The 16902-nt window shown below is 37.9% G+C and overlaps 1 protein-coding gene across 1 annotated transcript in view; it reads left to right on the plus strand.

The window, feature by feature from the left end:
* LOC140149279 (dedicator of cytokinesis protein 3-like) overlaps positions 1-16902 on the plus strand; it is a 134451-nt gene that overhangs the window by 28147 nt on the left and 89402 nt on the right. The window contains exons 2-3 of the mRNA XM_072171541.1: positions 2432-2515; positions 15784-15824. Coding sequence (XP_072027642.1) covers positions 2432-2515; positions 15784-15824 — 125 coding nt within the window. The remainder of the gene's footprint in view (positions 1-2431; positions 2516-15783; positions 15825-16902) is intronic.

A 16902-nucleotide genomic window follows, 5' to 3' on the forward strand; every position in this document is an offset into this window, starting at 1 on the left:
CAAAACATCAAAGTGTTATTTTTCAATAATATATTGATTTACATAATGAAAATCAATATTTTTTGGCTGCTTCGACCAACAGTACCTTGTCTACCCTTAATATGGAAAGGGGTACAGTTTAGATAGTCAGGAAAGCTCATGGGATGTCAATCTAGATGGGAGAAAAAGGTGGATATAAAACCATTGTAATTTTATCAATGATTGGTTTATGCAATTTATAATAAGGGGTAGCTGATGAGGAACTCGGACAATGAGTGATGAAAGATGAAGTGAAATTGTGTGAAATGAAAAGAATATAGTGAAACTTTTGTAGATCAGAGTCCTCACAGATACTTCAAAAAGTCCAAGTCTATGAACCCACAGAGTTTCCAGGATCTGTGATGAACCAGAGCTAGCCCAGTGAATAGAAAGTCTCCAATAATGATTTGCGGAAGGCAAGCCTGGAGTAGCCCTGTTACTAAACCCACTCTTCAGTGTCAGAGGGGCTATGTCATGGCATTCTTTCTTTTGCTATTGTATTTGGTGGAAAAAATAGGTTGGCTGAGGTCTTTTGATGATATTTGTACAAAATTGAAGGTGTCATTCATTGTGATGGGAAACTTGACTTCTGATACAAATATTTCAGCATTTAGTGTTTGGTTACTTGTGCACATTTACTCAATGAGTTTAATGCATCATGGAAGTAATACTGGATTTCATGTTGATCAGGCCTTGTCTTTTGAGGTGTACCAGTGTGATTGCATAGCACTCCTTAAAAGTATTCCTTAAAGCTCACCTAAACCTATAGGCTTATTCAAGAAAAGGAGTGGGATTTGTTGCACAATGATTTTTAGTTTAGAATATTGCATAGGCCCGCAATAGCCTACATTCTGTGGTCTAGTTTGATTACATTTGATAGTAAGAATACCTATATACAGGGTACATACCTGGAAGTTCATGGACCATGTACATGGTGTGTTAATTTAAAATTATTCAAGCATGTTACACAGAAATTCCACATGGAATATCAGTGCATATACAACAATATGTACATGGGCAGTTAGGTACTTTATTTTCCCTGTGAATTTAACCAAAACAGAACAATTCTCACACATCACATGACTTGCCATACATGTATAGGGCTTGGAACAAATATCTCAGCAAACTGCTAGGATTAGAAATAACTCTTATAGAAGAGTTGCCTCTCCTTTTTTCACAGGTTTTTTTTAGTTGTTAGAAAAAAAGTAAAAAACAAATCCACGTACAGTGGAGCACGTAGCTTATTTTTGTACTTAAACAAAAAAACAAGCAAAACAAATGAAACAAATTAATGATTTTGAAATGGATACAAATCCAATGCATTTGTGAAATCATAATAGACTTTGACATGAATACAAATTATAACTGTTGCAAATTTTATTTATTTGATTTTTTTTAAAGCATGTATGATCCTAGCATTTACCTCTAGGTCCATTAATTGACACTCCAAATCCAAAAAATAAGTTTAGTCTCAAACTTGCTGGATGGAATCCTTCACATAAGGGGAATATATGCACAAAATAAAATAAGAGGTCAAAGGTAATCTGGGTGCTAAATTTTAAACTTTGCCCGATTAGACTTAAACTTGGTGGGTGGAATCCTTCATATGAGTGGAGCATGAAAAAAAAAAAATCGAGGTCAAAGGTCATCCAGGGGGTAAATTTTAAACTTCAAATCTGCCATTTAATATTTTATGGATGTGAAACTTGCAACCCAGCAGAAAAAATAGCAGTCCATGTATTATAAAATGAGATGAAATAACATGACTGTAGCGTAGGTATAATGTTGTTCATCGAGCAAGGAAACTAGAATACTTGACCCCTGACCTTAGATGCAGCGCAGGAGTCTTTCAGCTCATAATGATAGTGGCATCCTAAATTTCTTGCTTAGAGCGAGTAATTCTACTACCTATGATATGTTATGAAACATGTTGTCATGAGCATTAACATTGTACTAATAATAATCCTATCATCTGTGATATCAATGTTGTATGTTATGATTTCAACTCCAGGGGTGGGGGGGGGGGCTTCTTGGTTTTGGATTAGACGGATATTTATGGCTAGGATTACGAAAATAAACGAAATTTGACAACAATAAAAGACCCCACAATATGCTAGTGTTCTGGATTTTGAAATATAATTTCTGTTCAAAATAAAGCCAACTTGTTTTCAAAAATTTCAAAAGAAAGGAATGCAAATGTAGCATTTCTTTGCACATTTTTGAGGAAATTTGACAAAACACCAGTTTTCTGAAAATTGTGACCCAAAGCTAAACTTGAGCCAGAAAATGCTACAGAATCTGTCATGCATGCCCATACCCACTTTGCCCCCAGACCCTCCTATGTTGTGACAGTAACATTGTGAATATACTTTGGTTTTGATTTGCATTTTATATTTATCTTTTTATGTTACAGCAATATGGAATTTTACTGGCAAAGTAGAGTGTGGAATACCATTGACTATAGGAGATGCAATACAGATTGAAGCAGAAACAGAAGGTAAAATTATATTATGAAGAACTTTTTCATTTTTGAATTGCAGCCTAATTGTGGTATGTTCAGTGATATGCATACCGAGCAATATTTAAAATATGGGAGAGGGAGTCACCCCTGCCCCACACATTCGCTTAATATACCACTACCTTCCCTCACTGACTCCAGAGCTAACATTACATACAGAAGGTCTTAATATTTAGCCTGCATCTCAGGCATACACCCATCCTGTTTGATTCTGATAATACCACTAGCTGCTTACAAGACACGCATTGTAAGTTGTCGTCATTATGATTTTGTGCATGGGAATGATATTTTCCAATTAATATTAAAATCAGATATTTGAGAACTTTATCAGATGATGATTGCATTTTTCATCAAATTTTGGTCCTTTAGTTTGAAGGTGGATCTGGATCATGTTCCTAACAAATCCTCAATCATTTCACTTTTATGTCATGACAACAATTTTACCTGCATGATCAGAATTTGATACAAAATGTCATTCAGGGTTTTTTTTTACAATCTACCATGTACCCATTCATTCAATTTTAAATAAGAACAAGTAATGCTTTAAAAAATATGCTAATTCAGTTGCAATGAATAAGGCATAAAATCTTTTACACTGTGCATTAGTTTATTACTTGAAATGAAATTCTCTGCATCTTTTGTGTTAGTGCCATTTCCTCAAGTGTTTCATAATTATTGGATTGAGTAGATTAATTGATATTTTTAGGAATCCGATGGCATTGAGTCAGCCTTCCCACTGCAATCTGTGATGTACGCCCTCAGTGGTGGTGAGCATACATGTTTTGGAGTGACATGGAGTGATATTTTTTGTGTGCAATGGGGTTGCGGATTCCATCGGAAGCCTAAAGTTTTTTGTACATCATCATATCGTTAAATCAAGTTTAAAGTCGCTGTTTGAGTTACTTTTATATAAAGGAGCAAGAACATAGATCCAAGTTTCATCTGAGAGTGTTATTGCGTCTGTGGTGAGTGTATTACTCATAATTAAGGCTCAAATCAGGAAGGTAATTCATCGATATCAGTGACGAGTGGTGATCGTAACAAGCTTCGTAGCCAGGAATTAAACAGCCATGGTATGGGACATCGTAGTTTTATCCCCAACATTTTAGTACAAAAAACTGTTATAGGATGCTCAAGATATTCAACAAGAAGCTATAAGCTATAAGGCAACTGAGTATCAGATTAGATTTAACTTTGAAGCACACCAAGTGAAATTAGAACAATTTTAGAACTTCGTGTCATTTTGTCACGTATGTGTCACGCAGCCTACAGCTGCCCACGTTGTGATTGAGGTCACGGGTCATGTAGTACGCAAGCCAGACGGTACCAGACTCGATTTGCTGTGGTAACATCATCTGAATTTATAAAATAAAGGACTCAAATCAACAAAAGCAAGAGTCAAAATGGCAACAAATAGGAGCTCAAAAGGCTCAAAGAGCACATTTTCCAGATCAATAAAAAGCAGAGCAATAAGTATGGAAAGTGCTATTATTGCTGCAGCTACCAGGAAAGCAGAAATGGAAGCTAGAGAAGAAGCATTACAAAAAAGGTTAGCACTTGAGATGGAAGAATACAAGCTGCAGGAGAAAATTCAAAGAAATGAAGAGGGTATAAGACTCAAGATGAAAGAATTAGAACAGCAACGTCAGGTATTGGAGTTAAGCATGACAGAAATAAACGTTGAAAACGCCAAATTATATGCGTTGGAGATATATGAAACTGAGGATAAACGTAGTAGTTGTCTAGAAGAATCACTGGATGAGGGTAAGAAATCCAAGGACTTGGTACAAGAATGGTTGGATTGCAACCGCAGTGAAAACAATACAGCACCTAGCCCTACGCTCACGAAGAAAGAGGTAAAAGTTGAAATACACCAACCACCCCAGCCAGGTCAACAACTTGAAAATCCAGTATCGGTCAGCACCACCCAACACTAGGCAAGCTGACGGTTCAATAACAGACAATGGAAATCGTCATGATAATTTAACGACAAGACCATTGCAAGCAAGGCCCTTTACTGGCAATCAGTATAGTAAAAGCAAACAACATCTAAATCCAGCACCAAGCAGGCCGGATCTGACAAGAGGTCAACAACAAGAAATTCCAGCACCACCGATTGCTACTTCAACACCATTACAATTGAGGCCTATTTCTGGCAAGCAAGATTGGACAATAGACAGTCAAGTTGACAACAATGTGGTTACCAAGATGCTGCTAGAACAACATGTGAGATCTAGCCTTCCAAAACGAACATTGCAGCCGTTTACAAAACGACCCCTGCAGTTCACTTCCTTCATAAGGAACTTTGAGTACACTATTGAAAACAGAGGAACCAACAGTCAAGATTGTTTACTATTTCTGGAGCAGTGTACCAGAGGAGAAGCCAACAGTTTGGTAAAAAGTTGCTTGCAGATGAAAGATGATACCGGATATCAAGAGGCTAAGAAGCTGCTTCAGAAGAGATTTGGTAATGTACATCGCATTGCGGAAGCATATCTCTCCAAAATGAGGGCGTGGCCTAATATCACCAATGAAGACTCATCAGGCTTACAAGAGATGTCCTTGTTTTTGATGGAATGTAAAAATACCATGGAGTCTCTTGGCTATACTAGTGAGCTGCACAGCACTGCGAATATTAGACTGCTTGTTGGCAAACTTCCTTACAAGATGAAGGACAGATGGCGCCAAAGAGTAGACTATATTGAAGAAGATGTGGGTCGTCCGGTTAGGTTTGAGGATTTTTCCCTCTTTGTTGAGAAACAAGCAAGAATCCAGAACAATGCTGCATTTGGGAAAATAAGTGATAGAGAAGGTAATAATAATTATAAAGGTGCAAATAGCAAGCCTAAAGTGAAGAGGAACTTTGCTACAAGTACAGATGAAAGTTTTGCTGCAAATACTGCTGCAGACCAGAAGGCAGATAAAAAATCCTGCAACTACTGTGAGAAAGAGAACCATAATTTGGACAACTGCTTCAAATTAATGAAGTTACCAGCGAGCAAAAGCTGAAGTATCTGAAAGAGCAAGGTATGTGCTTTGGCTGCCTTAAAAGGCAAAGCACATCAGTAAAGCGTGCCTAATAAATTATCATGCAACAAGTGTAATAAAAATCACCCAACAGTGCTTCACCTAGAAAGGCTAGACACAGCATCCAAGAAGCAAGACACAGCACCCAAGGATAAAGAAGAAAAGGTGACAAATGCTGGTGTATGTCATTGTCATCATACAGGCGCCGGAGATAATTCATCGCCGTGCATCATTCCTGTAAAAATCAGATCAAGTTCTACAGGAATCACTGTGGAAACTTATGCATACTTAGACTCGGGTAGCGATGCTACATTTTGTACTAAAATTTAAGCCAGCAACTCAATCTTAAAGGAAGGTCTACTACGTTAGATATTCAGACCATGACTGGAAGCAGGAAGGTCAATAGTAGAATCCTACAGGGACTAGAAATTTATGACATGGACACGAAAAACAGTGTGATGCTGCCAAAGGTATACACCAAGGAGGAAATTCCTGCACGTATGGATCATGTTGTCACTCAGGAGCAGATTTCAAGCTGGCCATATTTAGAGAAAGTGTGTCTAACCAGATTGGAAGATGAAGCAAATGCACACATAGGTCTGCTCATCGGAATAATGTGCCACAAGTCTTGAACCCTGGGAAGTGATACATAGCAGCAATGATGGTCCATATGCCTGCAGAACTTTGCTTGGCTGGACGGTGTATGGGATGAACAATAAATCATCGTCACCGCTTACCATAACAAGAACAAGAGTGGAAGAAACGCCGACCACCAGCTGGTGAAGTTATTCAACCATGATTTCACAGAGCGCATCACTGAAGACCTACCAGAGAAGAGTTTGAATGACCAACAGTTTCTAGCTGATGTAAACAACACAACTAGACTCATTGAAGGTCACTACCAGATAGGATTACCCCTCAAAGATCACAACAAGAAATTTCCCAACAATAGACAGCAAGCAGAAGTGAGAGCAGTGCATCTGAAGAAGAGGTTTTCCAAGAACCCTGAGTTTCATGCGGATTACAAGTCTGTAGTAAATGACATGATAAACAAGGAATACGCCCAGAAGGTGCCTGAAGAAGAAGAAATAGGTGAATCTGGCAGAACGTGGTACATTCCACATCATGGGGTGTACCACCCCAGAAAGAACAAATTATGCGTGTTGTTTATGATTGTGCAGTCAACTATATGGGACATTCACTCAACAAGGAGTTGTTACAAGGCCCCGATCTTACTAGTTCATTAGTAGGAGTGATGCTGCGATTTAGACAAGAATGCATTGCGGTGACAGCAGACATTGAAAGTATGTTTCACCAGGTTCAGGTACCGGAAAGTGATCGCAACTTACTGCGTTTCCTTTGGTGGCGGAAGGAGAAGTAGATAAACCCTTGCAGACTTATCGCATGAAGGTCCATTTATTTGGAGCCACCTGTCGCCATCTTGTGCGAACTATGCTCTCAGAAGAACAGCAGAAGAAGCTGGAGTCAAGTACGACAAAAGTAGTTGCAAGTTCTATGCTACATAATTTCTATGTAGATGACATGCTCAGATCAGTTAAATCTGAAGAGAAAGCTGTTGATCTTGTGAGTGATCTAAAGAAGGCTTGTAAAGACGGCGGGTTCAACTTGACTAAATGGACAAGCAACAGCCGACAGTGCTTCAGTCTATACCTGAGGAAGATAGATCCAAGGACATGGCACGCGTAGATTTGGACACTGAAAATCTACCCACAGAAAGAGTGCTAGGAATGTTGTGGTCCCCTGAAGCTGACAAATTTGGATATCAAATAACAGTGAAAGACCGCCCACCTACTCGCAGAGGAATACTATCAGTGGTTAGTTCTGTGTATGACGACCGCTGGGATTCATCAGTCCTGCAATCTTACCAGCAAAGCAACTGATGCAAGAATTATGCAAGCTCAAGATTGGATGGGATGAAGAAATTCCTGGAGCACACCTCAGAATGTGGCAACAGTGGATAGCAGAGTTACCAAGGTTGGAACATCTAACAGTTGACAGATGTTATAAGCCACCACATTTTGGCAAGGTGAAGTCAACACAATTGCATCACTTCGCGGATGCCAGCTTGAAGGGCTATGGTACTGTGAGTTATTTGAGGTCTGAGAATGAAGATGGCGATATTCACTGTGCTTTAGTTATTGCCAAAGCAAGAGTTGCACCGGTGAAACAAGTAACAGTACCCAGGCTAGAACTCAATGCTTCAACAGTTGCAGTGAGAGTGAACACTATGATCCAGCATGAACTTGATATTCCAATCAACAAGACAGTCTTCTGGACTGACAGTATGACAGTTTTGAGATACATCAACAATGAGGCTGCACGCTTCAAGACATTTGTAGCCAATAGACTTGGAGTGATCCATGATGGCTCACATGCATCACAGTGGAGGTATGTCCCGACTAAAGACAACCCTGCTGATGATAGTTCAAGAGGACTCTCAATTGACCAACTCCTCACAACTGATCGTTGGTTGAAAGGTCCTAAGTTTCTCTGGAGTGGAGAAGAAGAATGGCCAGCATGTCAAGATATTGGCCAGGGTGTTCAGGAAGATGATATGGAAGTGAAGAAGGTGAATGTGATGATGGTACAAGATGGCAAAGAGACAAAGAGTCAGAAGGAAGAGACTGTTGTGAATGTGAAGGATGATGATGAAGTGATAGGTAAGAAGGTGAAGGATAGAGTTGAAGATGAAATGAATGGAGTGGAAATGCTGATGAAACACTTTTCATCATGGTACCGCCTGAAGAAAGCAATCGCTTGGATCCTGAAGGTGAAGAAACAACTCATTCAGAGGAGCAGAGAAAGAAAGAAAGCTCATTTGAGCACAAAGGACTCTAATGCCAGCCAACCATCAGACAAAGATCAGGAGCAGAAAACTCAAAAAGGTGGTATCCACCCACTCACAGTGTCTGACATGCAAGACGCTGAAAAGGCAGCTATTGGAATTGCACAGAGAAAAGCATTTCCACAAGAGATAGCGATCTTGAAAAGCAAGACTAGTAGTCCTGGTAGCAGAAGAGGTAAAGACGGTGTGAAGTTGAAGAAGATAAGTTCAATATCCAAGTTGAACCCTTTTGTGAAAGATGGCTTACTAAGAGTCGGTGGTCGTCTTGCCAGAGCTGCTATGCCAGAAGATGAGAAATTCCCTGTGATTTTGCCAAAGGAGAGCTGTATAACTGATCTGGTAATGCGTGAGATCCATGAAGTTACAGGACATGGAGGACGTAATCATATGCTGTCACGCTTACAAAGGAGGTTCTGGATAGTGAGCGCAAATTCAACTGCCAGAAGGATAATTGGAAGTTGTGTTACTTGCAGGAAACAGAGAGCAAAGGTCGCTGAGCAACAAATGGCAGATCTTCCAAGATCCAGAGTGAACCCAGAAGAAGCACCATTTACTAGAGTTGGTGTTGATTATTTTGGACCAGTAGAAGTAAAGAGAGGACGAAGTGTAGTCAAGAGATACGGCATGGTCTTCACCTGCCTAGCTGTTAGAGCTATCCACATTGAAAAGGCTGACACACTTGAAACAGATTCTTGTATCTGTGCAATACGCGCTTTATTGCAAGGAGAGGCCAAGTCAAGGAAGTATGGTCAGACAACGGCGCAAATTTAGTAGGTGCTAAAAGGGAGCTACAAGAACAAATACGCAAGTGGAATCAAGCACAGATTCACAGTGAGCTTCTACAAGATCATGTAGATTGGAGATTTAATCCACCCGCAGGGGGTCTCACTTTGGAGGTGTTTGGGAGAGGATGATCAGGACCATCAGAAAGGTGATGATGTCTGTGTCCAAGGAGCAGATGTTGACTGATGAAGCTCTGCAAACACTCTTTTGTGAAGCTGAAGCAGTAGTAAACAGCAGACCCATTACTAAAGTCTCAAGTGATGCGGGAGATCTTGAAGCACTTACCCCCAATCACCTGCTTTTGCTTAAAGGCAAACCGACACTTCCACCAACTTTGACAGAAAAAAACAGATCAGTATGCCAAAAAGAGATGGCGACAAGTACAATACATGTCTGATTTGTTTTGGAAGCGTTGGACATCAGAATACCTTGTACAGCAGCAAGAGCGCCAGAAGTGGCTCTTTCCAAAGAGCAATCTTAAGGTCGGTGACATCGTACTAGTAGTAGATGGATCCAAACCTAGGAATATGTGGCCAATGGGAAAGGTGACAGCAACCAGACCAGACAAGAATGGATTTGTTAGACAGGTGGAAATTAAGACAAGATCTACAACATTAGTCAGACCAGTGGCTAAATTGTGCCTGTTACTTGAAGCAGAGTACCCAGAAACAAAGACGCTGCAAACAGCGAATGAAAGCAAATAAGTGTCACAGCATGTTTGAGATGAAGTTGAGATGATGAACTGAAAGAAAGTCTATGTGACAATTTTATTGTTACAATCTCAACTGTGACAAAACTCATGCACAAATGAAGTGAACACTATATGACAATTACCAATTATGTGAGTGGAGCCAAATGTTAAATTGTGAAGTTTCTGCTCTAGCAGTGTGATTTTTTAGATAAGGCGAGCTGAGGCGCCTGGTAACCTCCTGGACGGGATGTCCTTTGGGAAGCAAATGTCCCATAAACACTTGCAGTACTTCACACTTGGCAAAAGGCCGACTCACAGGAAGGAGAAATGAAATTCTCAAATTCTGAAGTTATCATCCAGCAGTTTGGATTCCAGTTAACCAGCAGTCATCGAGGTTCAACAGGCATCAATCACTCGTGTGCAGAAGCCCCAAGAGAAATCCAGAGATTTCAACTGTAGCTCAACAAATAGCATGTGTGATCGACATCGAGGGTAGCAGTGACCAGCATGGCTAGATTGTGTCAGGAACTGAAATTTTCAGCGTTGGTAGTTACAACTGGATTCGAACCAAGATTTTCAACACAAGGACAGCTGATTTATATTTGCAGAAGTGACTGCATGAAACTAAACGTGTAAAAAAGGATCAGCTATTATTATTTTAAGTGGAATGAAAAAGGCCCATTTTTGTTGGCAAAATGTGCAAAGTTGGAAATTAAATGCAATAATTTATCATCATGGTTGTGCACAGGTGATAATTCAAAGTTACCATGGTTGTGCACAGGTAATTTTGTTAGCATTGTATGCTTCATTGTGAAAAGGTGTCACTATGGTTGTGCACAGGTGATACACTAAGCATTTTACATGTATACGCTCCAAAATAGTTTCAAAATATATTATCATGGTTGTGCCCAGATAATGTGCTGTTCAGGATGTGACCAACATGGAAGCGCTGCAATCTATTAGTACCTGCATCACCACGAAGGAACATCAAGTGCCACATTTACCACGTGACCTGCCTTAGGATTTGAAATTTTACAATTTGGAGTGAGCAACCACTTTCACATGGAATCCAAAATTAATGTTTTGCAGTTTTGGGCCATTATTGGATAAATTCCAACACAATTTGCACATGCCAACTTTCCAAGTGGATAAATGACCATAGTTACTACATTGTAGTATTTGAGACCATAAGGCTGCTATGACTGTACCCAGGCAGTTCTATGTGTAAATTTGTTTAATTTCAAGTATAATTTGCGGTATTGATCAGGAGCTAAATTGATAAACAACATTAGTGTGTGCTATATTTCTTCACAAGTTCACATTTAAAGGAATTTTAGTTCAAGCTGTAAAAGTCAAGTTTGTTTCATTCAAACAGTCATATTGTGCTTTTATTAGCCTTTTCAGTCATCAATGTTGTTTTGAAATTCAAAAATTGAGATGTTGCTCAGTATTTCAGAAACACACTTGTAGTCTCACACACAAAAGAAAGGTCAGTGAGATTTATCACTTAGTTTTGTTTTTATTTCACAGACAGTTCTGAGATAATTACATGTACGTTAAGTTACATGTTCAGTCATGATCAATATACTTTATTTGAAGCCAAATAAGCCAATTGGTACAAAGCTTGTGGATAATTTTCCAAACTTGATTGATTCAATATTATTGTTCAGGCTAATTTTGTAGTAATTAACATATTTTTGTCAAATTTCAAGTTGATTCATGGACACTTCCAGGTGAAATGTCAGATTTGCTTTAGTTTTTTAGAGTTTTCAAAAGTAGAGTTGTTATCTAAAAATTGAGTTCATTATTGAGTTTCATGTGATAGATAGTAAATGCCCGAGTAAATGGCACTTTAGGTTTATTGTCAGGTAATTGTATGCAGGCAGCATAAATTAAGGCGCCGGAATGTTAGTGCCATTTCCTCAAGTGTTTCATAATTATTGGATTGAGTAGATTAATTGATATTTTTAGGAATCCGATGGCATTGAGTCAGCCTTCCCACTGCAATCTGTGATGTACGCCCTCAGTGGTGGTGAGCATACATGTTTTGGAGTGACATGGAGTGATATTTTTGTGTGCAATGGGGTTGCGGATTCCCTCGGAAGCCTAAAGTTTTTTACATCATCATATCGTTAAATCAAGTTTAAAGTCGCTGTTTGAGTTACTTTTATATAAAGGAGCAAGAACATAGATCCAAGTTTCATCTGAGAGTGTTATTGGCGTCTGTGGTGAGTGTATTACTCATAATTAAGGCTCAAATCAGGAAGGTAATTCATCGATATCAGTGACGAGTGGTGATCGTAACAAGCTTCGGTAGCCAGGAATTCGACAGCCATGGTATGGGACATCGTAGTTTTATCCCCAACATTTTGAATGCACATAAAAAAGATTGTTGCAGAAACCTGATATTTATACATTTGTGGATCTCTTTGAGATTTGCTCACTTATTTAAAAAACGTTGTCAGAAAAGATGCAGGTAAAAGTGGGAATAAAATGGTTGGAGACTAAACTTTTTACACCTCGTAAGACCAAAAGTGGCACACACCTGAACATTCAAAAAGACTTGTGCTCTGTCAAACAGGCCTCAAAATATTTTTTTTAAATATGGGGCTCTGTAATTTAACTTTCGGTTGCTATTTTCAGGATTTGGGGGCTAAATACCCTGAATTCCCATTTTCCCTGAAGTTTCCTTTTATTGGCTACTTTCTATTGAAAAACCTGTAATTTAATATTTGAGGGCTATTTTGGCATTTTCGGGGGGAAATTACCCTTAACACTTTGAGACTTAACTGTATTGTGCTTTATAAGCAAGGGGAATTATATTATTATTATTATTATTATTATTATTATTATTATTATTATTATTATTATTATTATTGCCCCCATCTATTTTAAGCGCTGCTGTCAACTTTCTCATTCAAATGAAGGAACCATTACATATATTTTCAGTTCAAAACATGTTCTTATTTTCCCTTTTTTTCAAAACATGTTCATACATATGTTCCATTTGAATTTTAGATTACTTGAGAAACAATGAAAAAAAAAAAAAAGCAGTCATGATAGGCTTTGTTTAAAAAACAGCAATCACATGCAGTATGAAACATTGATAAAATTGAATTGCTGAACATTTGCAGAAATCAAAATAATTTGACTTACTCAGTGTGTTGACCTGAGTGTGGTTAGATAACTTGCTATATAGTAATATTCAAGATTTCTGTAGAAGGTGACTTAAACATATGTCACATGATAATCTTGTCATAAGTAGTGTCTTACCAGTGAATTTCATAACATATCACATGCATGGCCGGTCTGCAGACATATTGTGTTTTGTATATCCCAACCCCTGGGGAAAATGTTTTGCTTACAAGTATATTAAAGCTGACTTCGTTTTGATTTTTAAAAATATTGTAATTTTAAAATCTCTGAACTCTGCATTTATTAAATTGGCAATTTTGTACATTTTTTTTCCAAAGGTATTTATTTAAAACTTTCTTTAGGCAGGGTAGCCCCTTCAATGACAAAGCACTGATTTCCAAGGAGGTGCTTGGTAAACAAGCACTTTGTTTTACATTGTAGGAGTGTTGGTCTGTATCCCTGTAGGCTCTGTGTGTGTCCTAAAATTGCTGCAAGTAGCACAGATATGTCTTGCATTCAATTAGAAATGCCTCAAAAATAGTACCATTTGGGTTCACATGGTACAAATTATTAACTCACCCTGTAAGTTCCTGTGTAGAATGAATGCCCATAGGATAAGATCCCATGGCCCTCATTGAATATTGATAATGAACAAGTTTCCTAAGACAATTACATGCCAAGTGGGGATTTGACATGCATACATGGTGCACTAGCTAATCCATCATCAATGCTTGCTACACATGCACAAATTGGTTGTCAAAGTCTAGCAATTCTGTGCTCAGGCTTCAAATTAATTGTACTTCCTACAGGTGCAACATTGCACCTCACTTTCAAATTGTGGCGCAACTGCTTCAACAAAGCTTACAAAAAAAATCAAAGCTTACAAAAAAATCAAAGCTAAGGTCAGTATGCTTTGTGGCGCCTGGCTTGAGCATTTATTTTGAGCCTGGTCCAATCAGGAACAAAGTTTGATATAAAATTGGATCGGTTGAGCCCATATTTATTGGTCGAGCTATGAGTTTTAAAATATTGGACGAGACGTAGTCGAGTCCAATATTTTACAACTCATAGCGAGACCAATAAATATTGGGCGTAAAGCATCCAATTTTATCATTATTATGTTTTGGATCCAATATTATCACAACTTGGATCCATCAAAACATAATAATGTATCCACACCAGAGGATGTTTAAAGACATTCCCACAACCCAATGGGGTTTCTGACCTTGTATGTCTGGCTTTTGTACACATATGGTACAGTTGATCATGCCTTGCATTGGAATTGTGTGCAAATATCTGGTGTTTTCATCCTATTATTTAACATTCATAACATCGAGACTTAGGAATAAAATTAATGCAGTGGGACAATATGAATGTTTCCTGTAAGAAAATCAAATATCAGTCCTAAGTCTCAGCTATTAGCTCGTTGGCTGCAGTTTTAAAATTTCCATTTTGTGTGTGTGGCAATGGGGACTTTGCCTTTAAAATTAGGTTATATTGATCAAATTTCCCAATCATAGTGCATTGTAGGAATGCCTTTAAGCCTCCTCTGTATCCACACAGAGCGACTGTTAAACAAACAAGCACACATATTAAACAACTACACCACCAGACATGGGCACTCAAAATGTGTAAGGGAGGTTTGGGCCGGGGAGCCAATATAGATGTGTAGTGTGATGCTAGGGGATGTGACTGATATGTCATGGTCACATATATTCTGTCAGAGTGTCTGGGCTTGCATGTGTGCCAACGCAATAAATGATAGTATAGTAATGAACTAATAAATGATACATTTTTATTTATTTTCATTTAACAAATGTTCCACAACACAGGTTTGCTTTGCATGATGACAAAACATTTATTTTCTTGTATTGGAATAATCCAGAAAAAATGATATTTGCTTTCACAAAATATCAAAATATTTTTCACTTAAGAATTCAATTTTACAAGATAAACTTCCTGTAACTGATTATAACATAAATATGTGTGATTTGAAACATATTGTGCCATTAATTCAGACCAAAATAATTCCATTAGGTTTGCAGTAAGCTTTAACAAATAAAGGGGGAAGTGAGATGAAGGGTGGCATGATTTGAGTTGAAGCAGAAACCTATTTATTGACCTATAACTGGAGAAACCTGTGAGACTTGATAACAAATAGATGCAGTTTTGTCTTCATATTGACATTTTACAGACATCTATACATCCTCACTGAAGTAAACCAGGTTGGGAGGTTCTTAGTCAGTGGCATCTATTTCTTTTTGACATTAGAGGATGAGGTTGGAAAAAATTTCTTGAAGTACAAATGTATGTACATATTGTTCTCCGGTACCTTTTGGTGACAGAATAATCTTGAAACAGTACAAAAATGCACGCAAAGTGCAAGGAAAATTTTGTCATTGAAGCTAAATGGTGAAATATGGTGTAAAAGTGGAATAAATTTGCACGAAAAGCACAAAATGTGCACTTTTTAGACTATAACAGCCAAATATGAGGTTAAGTTGGTCAGAAACCACATGTACAGGAGTCAACATTGGAGGATGATTGTATGGACCATCTTCCTTATCATCAAAATATTGGGGGTCATTCATCCCCTTCCCCACCCTTTCTTTAAGTGTGTACAGAGAAGTGTGGGCGTGCATTATTTTATCATTATTATTGTCGTTGTTATTGTTGGTGTTATTATTATTTACATAATTATTATTATTATTATTTATATTCAATATATTATGTGTGTTATTGCAGGATGGTTTCGTGGGTATTGCATCAGTAACCCGACTAAAAAGGTGAGTGAGTGGATGGAAATGGGCAAATTATAATAGACATTCATGATAGGTACCGTAAATGTAACATACTTTGGCTTATTTGTGCAGCTTGCAGACAGGTATCAAGGCACAGTTTTATTCATTTAAGGCCATCCGATTCCTTGCTTAGTTAAATGGGTGGTGTGTGCTTTATGCATGCTAAAATGCATATGAGTAGTAACAAGAGAAGCTTCACACCTATAGGTTATGCATTGTTTGGAACACCTTTTAAAGTATTTGTTTCACTTCTTTACAAATCGAAACTCTTTTTTTGCATCATATTTTTATTCTGTTTTAGATAAAGCATAATATTTGGTATTCTAATGCTTGGCAGATTTTAGGATGGTATTTTGAAATTAAGTGATAAATTTATAGCATTTTGTAATACTTTTACAAGTATTTGCATTTTTCTAAAATAACATATAACAAATCTAAAGTGTCACTTTTTGACATAATTATTAATATTATCATACTAATTAGTATTAATATTAATATCAAATGTCATTTCAACTTTGGATATTTTCACTTTTCAAATTGTGTGTACCTAATGAATCATAATTTGATGTTGATCCATCCAGTGTGAATGTTAACAGGTAGAGCCTTGTAGTATTGCTGTCATTCTAGTCAAATAACTGGTTTCTCTCTTCATGGGCTATTCCAGATGAAATCCATACACCCCTATGGAAGACATGACCTAAATCTTCCACATAGTGAGTGTGAATTTCAAGTTGGGGTTACCTGAATGGGTGACTCCATTTGAAATCTACTCCCCCTGTGTGTAAGATTAAGGTAATGTCTTCCACAGGGGGTATAAAGGTTTCAATTGGAGTAACCCAATCCATTTCCTGATTGATTAAGGATACAAAATGCAAATCTATACACACATAACCCTTGTTGGGTTCACACCTTATGTGCAAACCATTGAAACCAGGCTATACTCATTCTGTCTCTAAGATTCCTTCAACATATTATGCACTGTGAGCTCTACGGATAAATGCTATTTAAGTGAAGCATTCATGGCATTTATGCGATAAAGTTCCCATAGAGCATAACATGGTGA

The sequence above is a fragment of the Amphiura filiformis genome, chromosome 3 (genome assembly GCF_039555335.1).
Source record: "Amphiura filiformis chromosome 3, Afil_fr2py, whole genome shotgun sequence".
NCBI classification, from domain to species: domain Eukaryota; kingdom Metazoa; phylum Echinodermata; class Ophiuroidea; order Amphilepidida; family Amphiuridae; genus Amphiura; species Amphiura filiformis.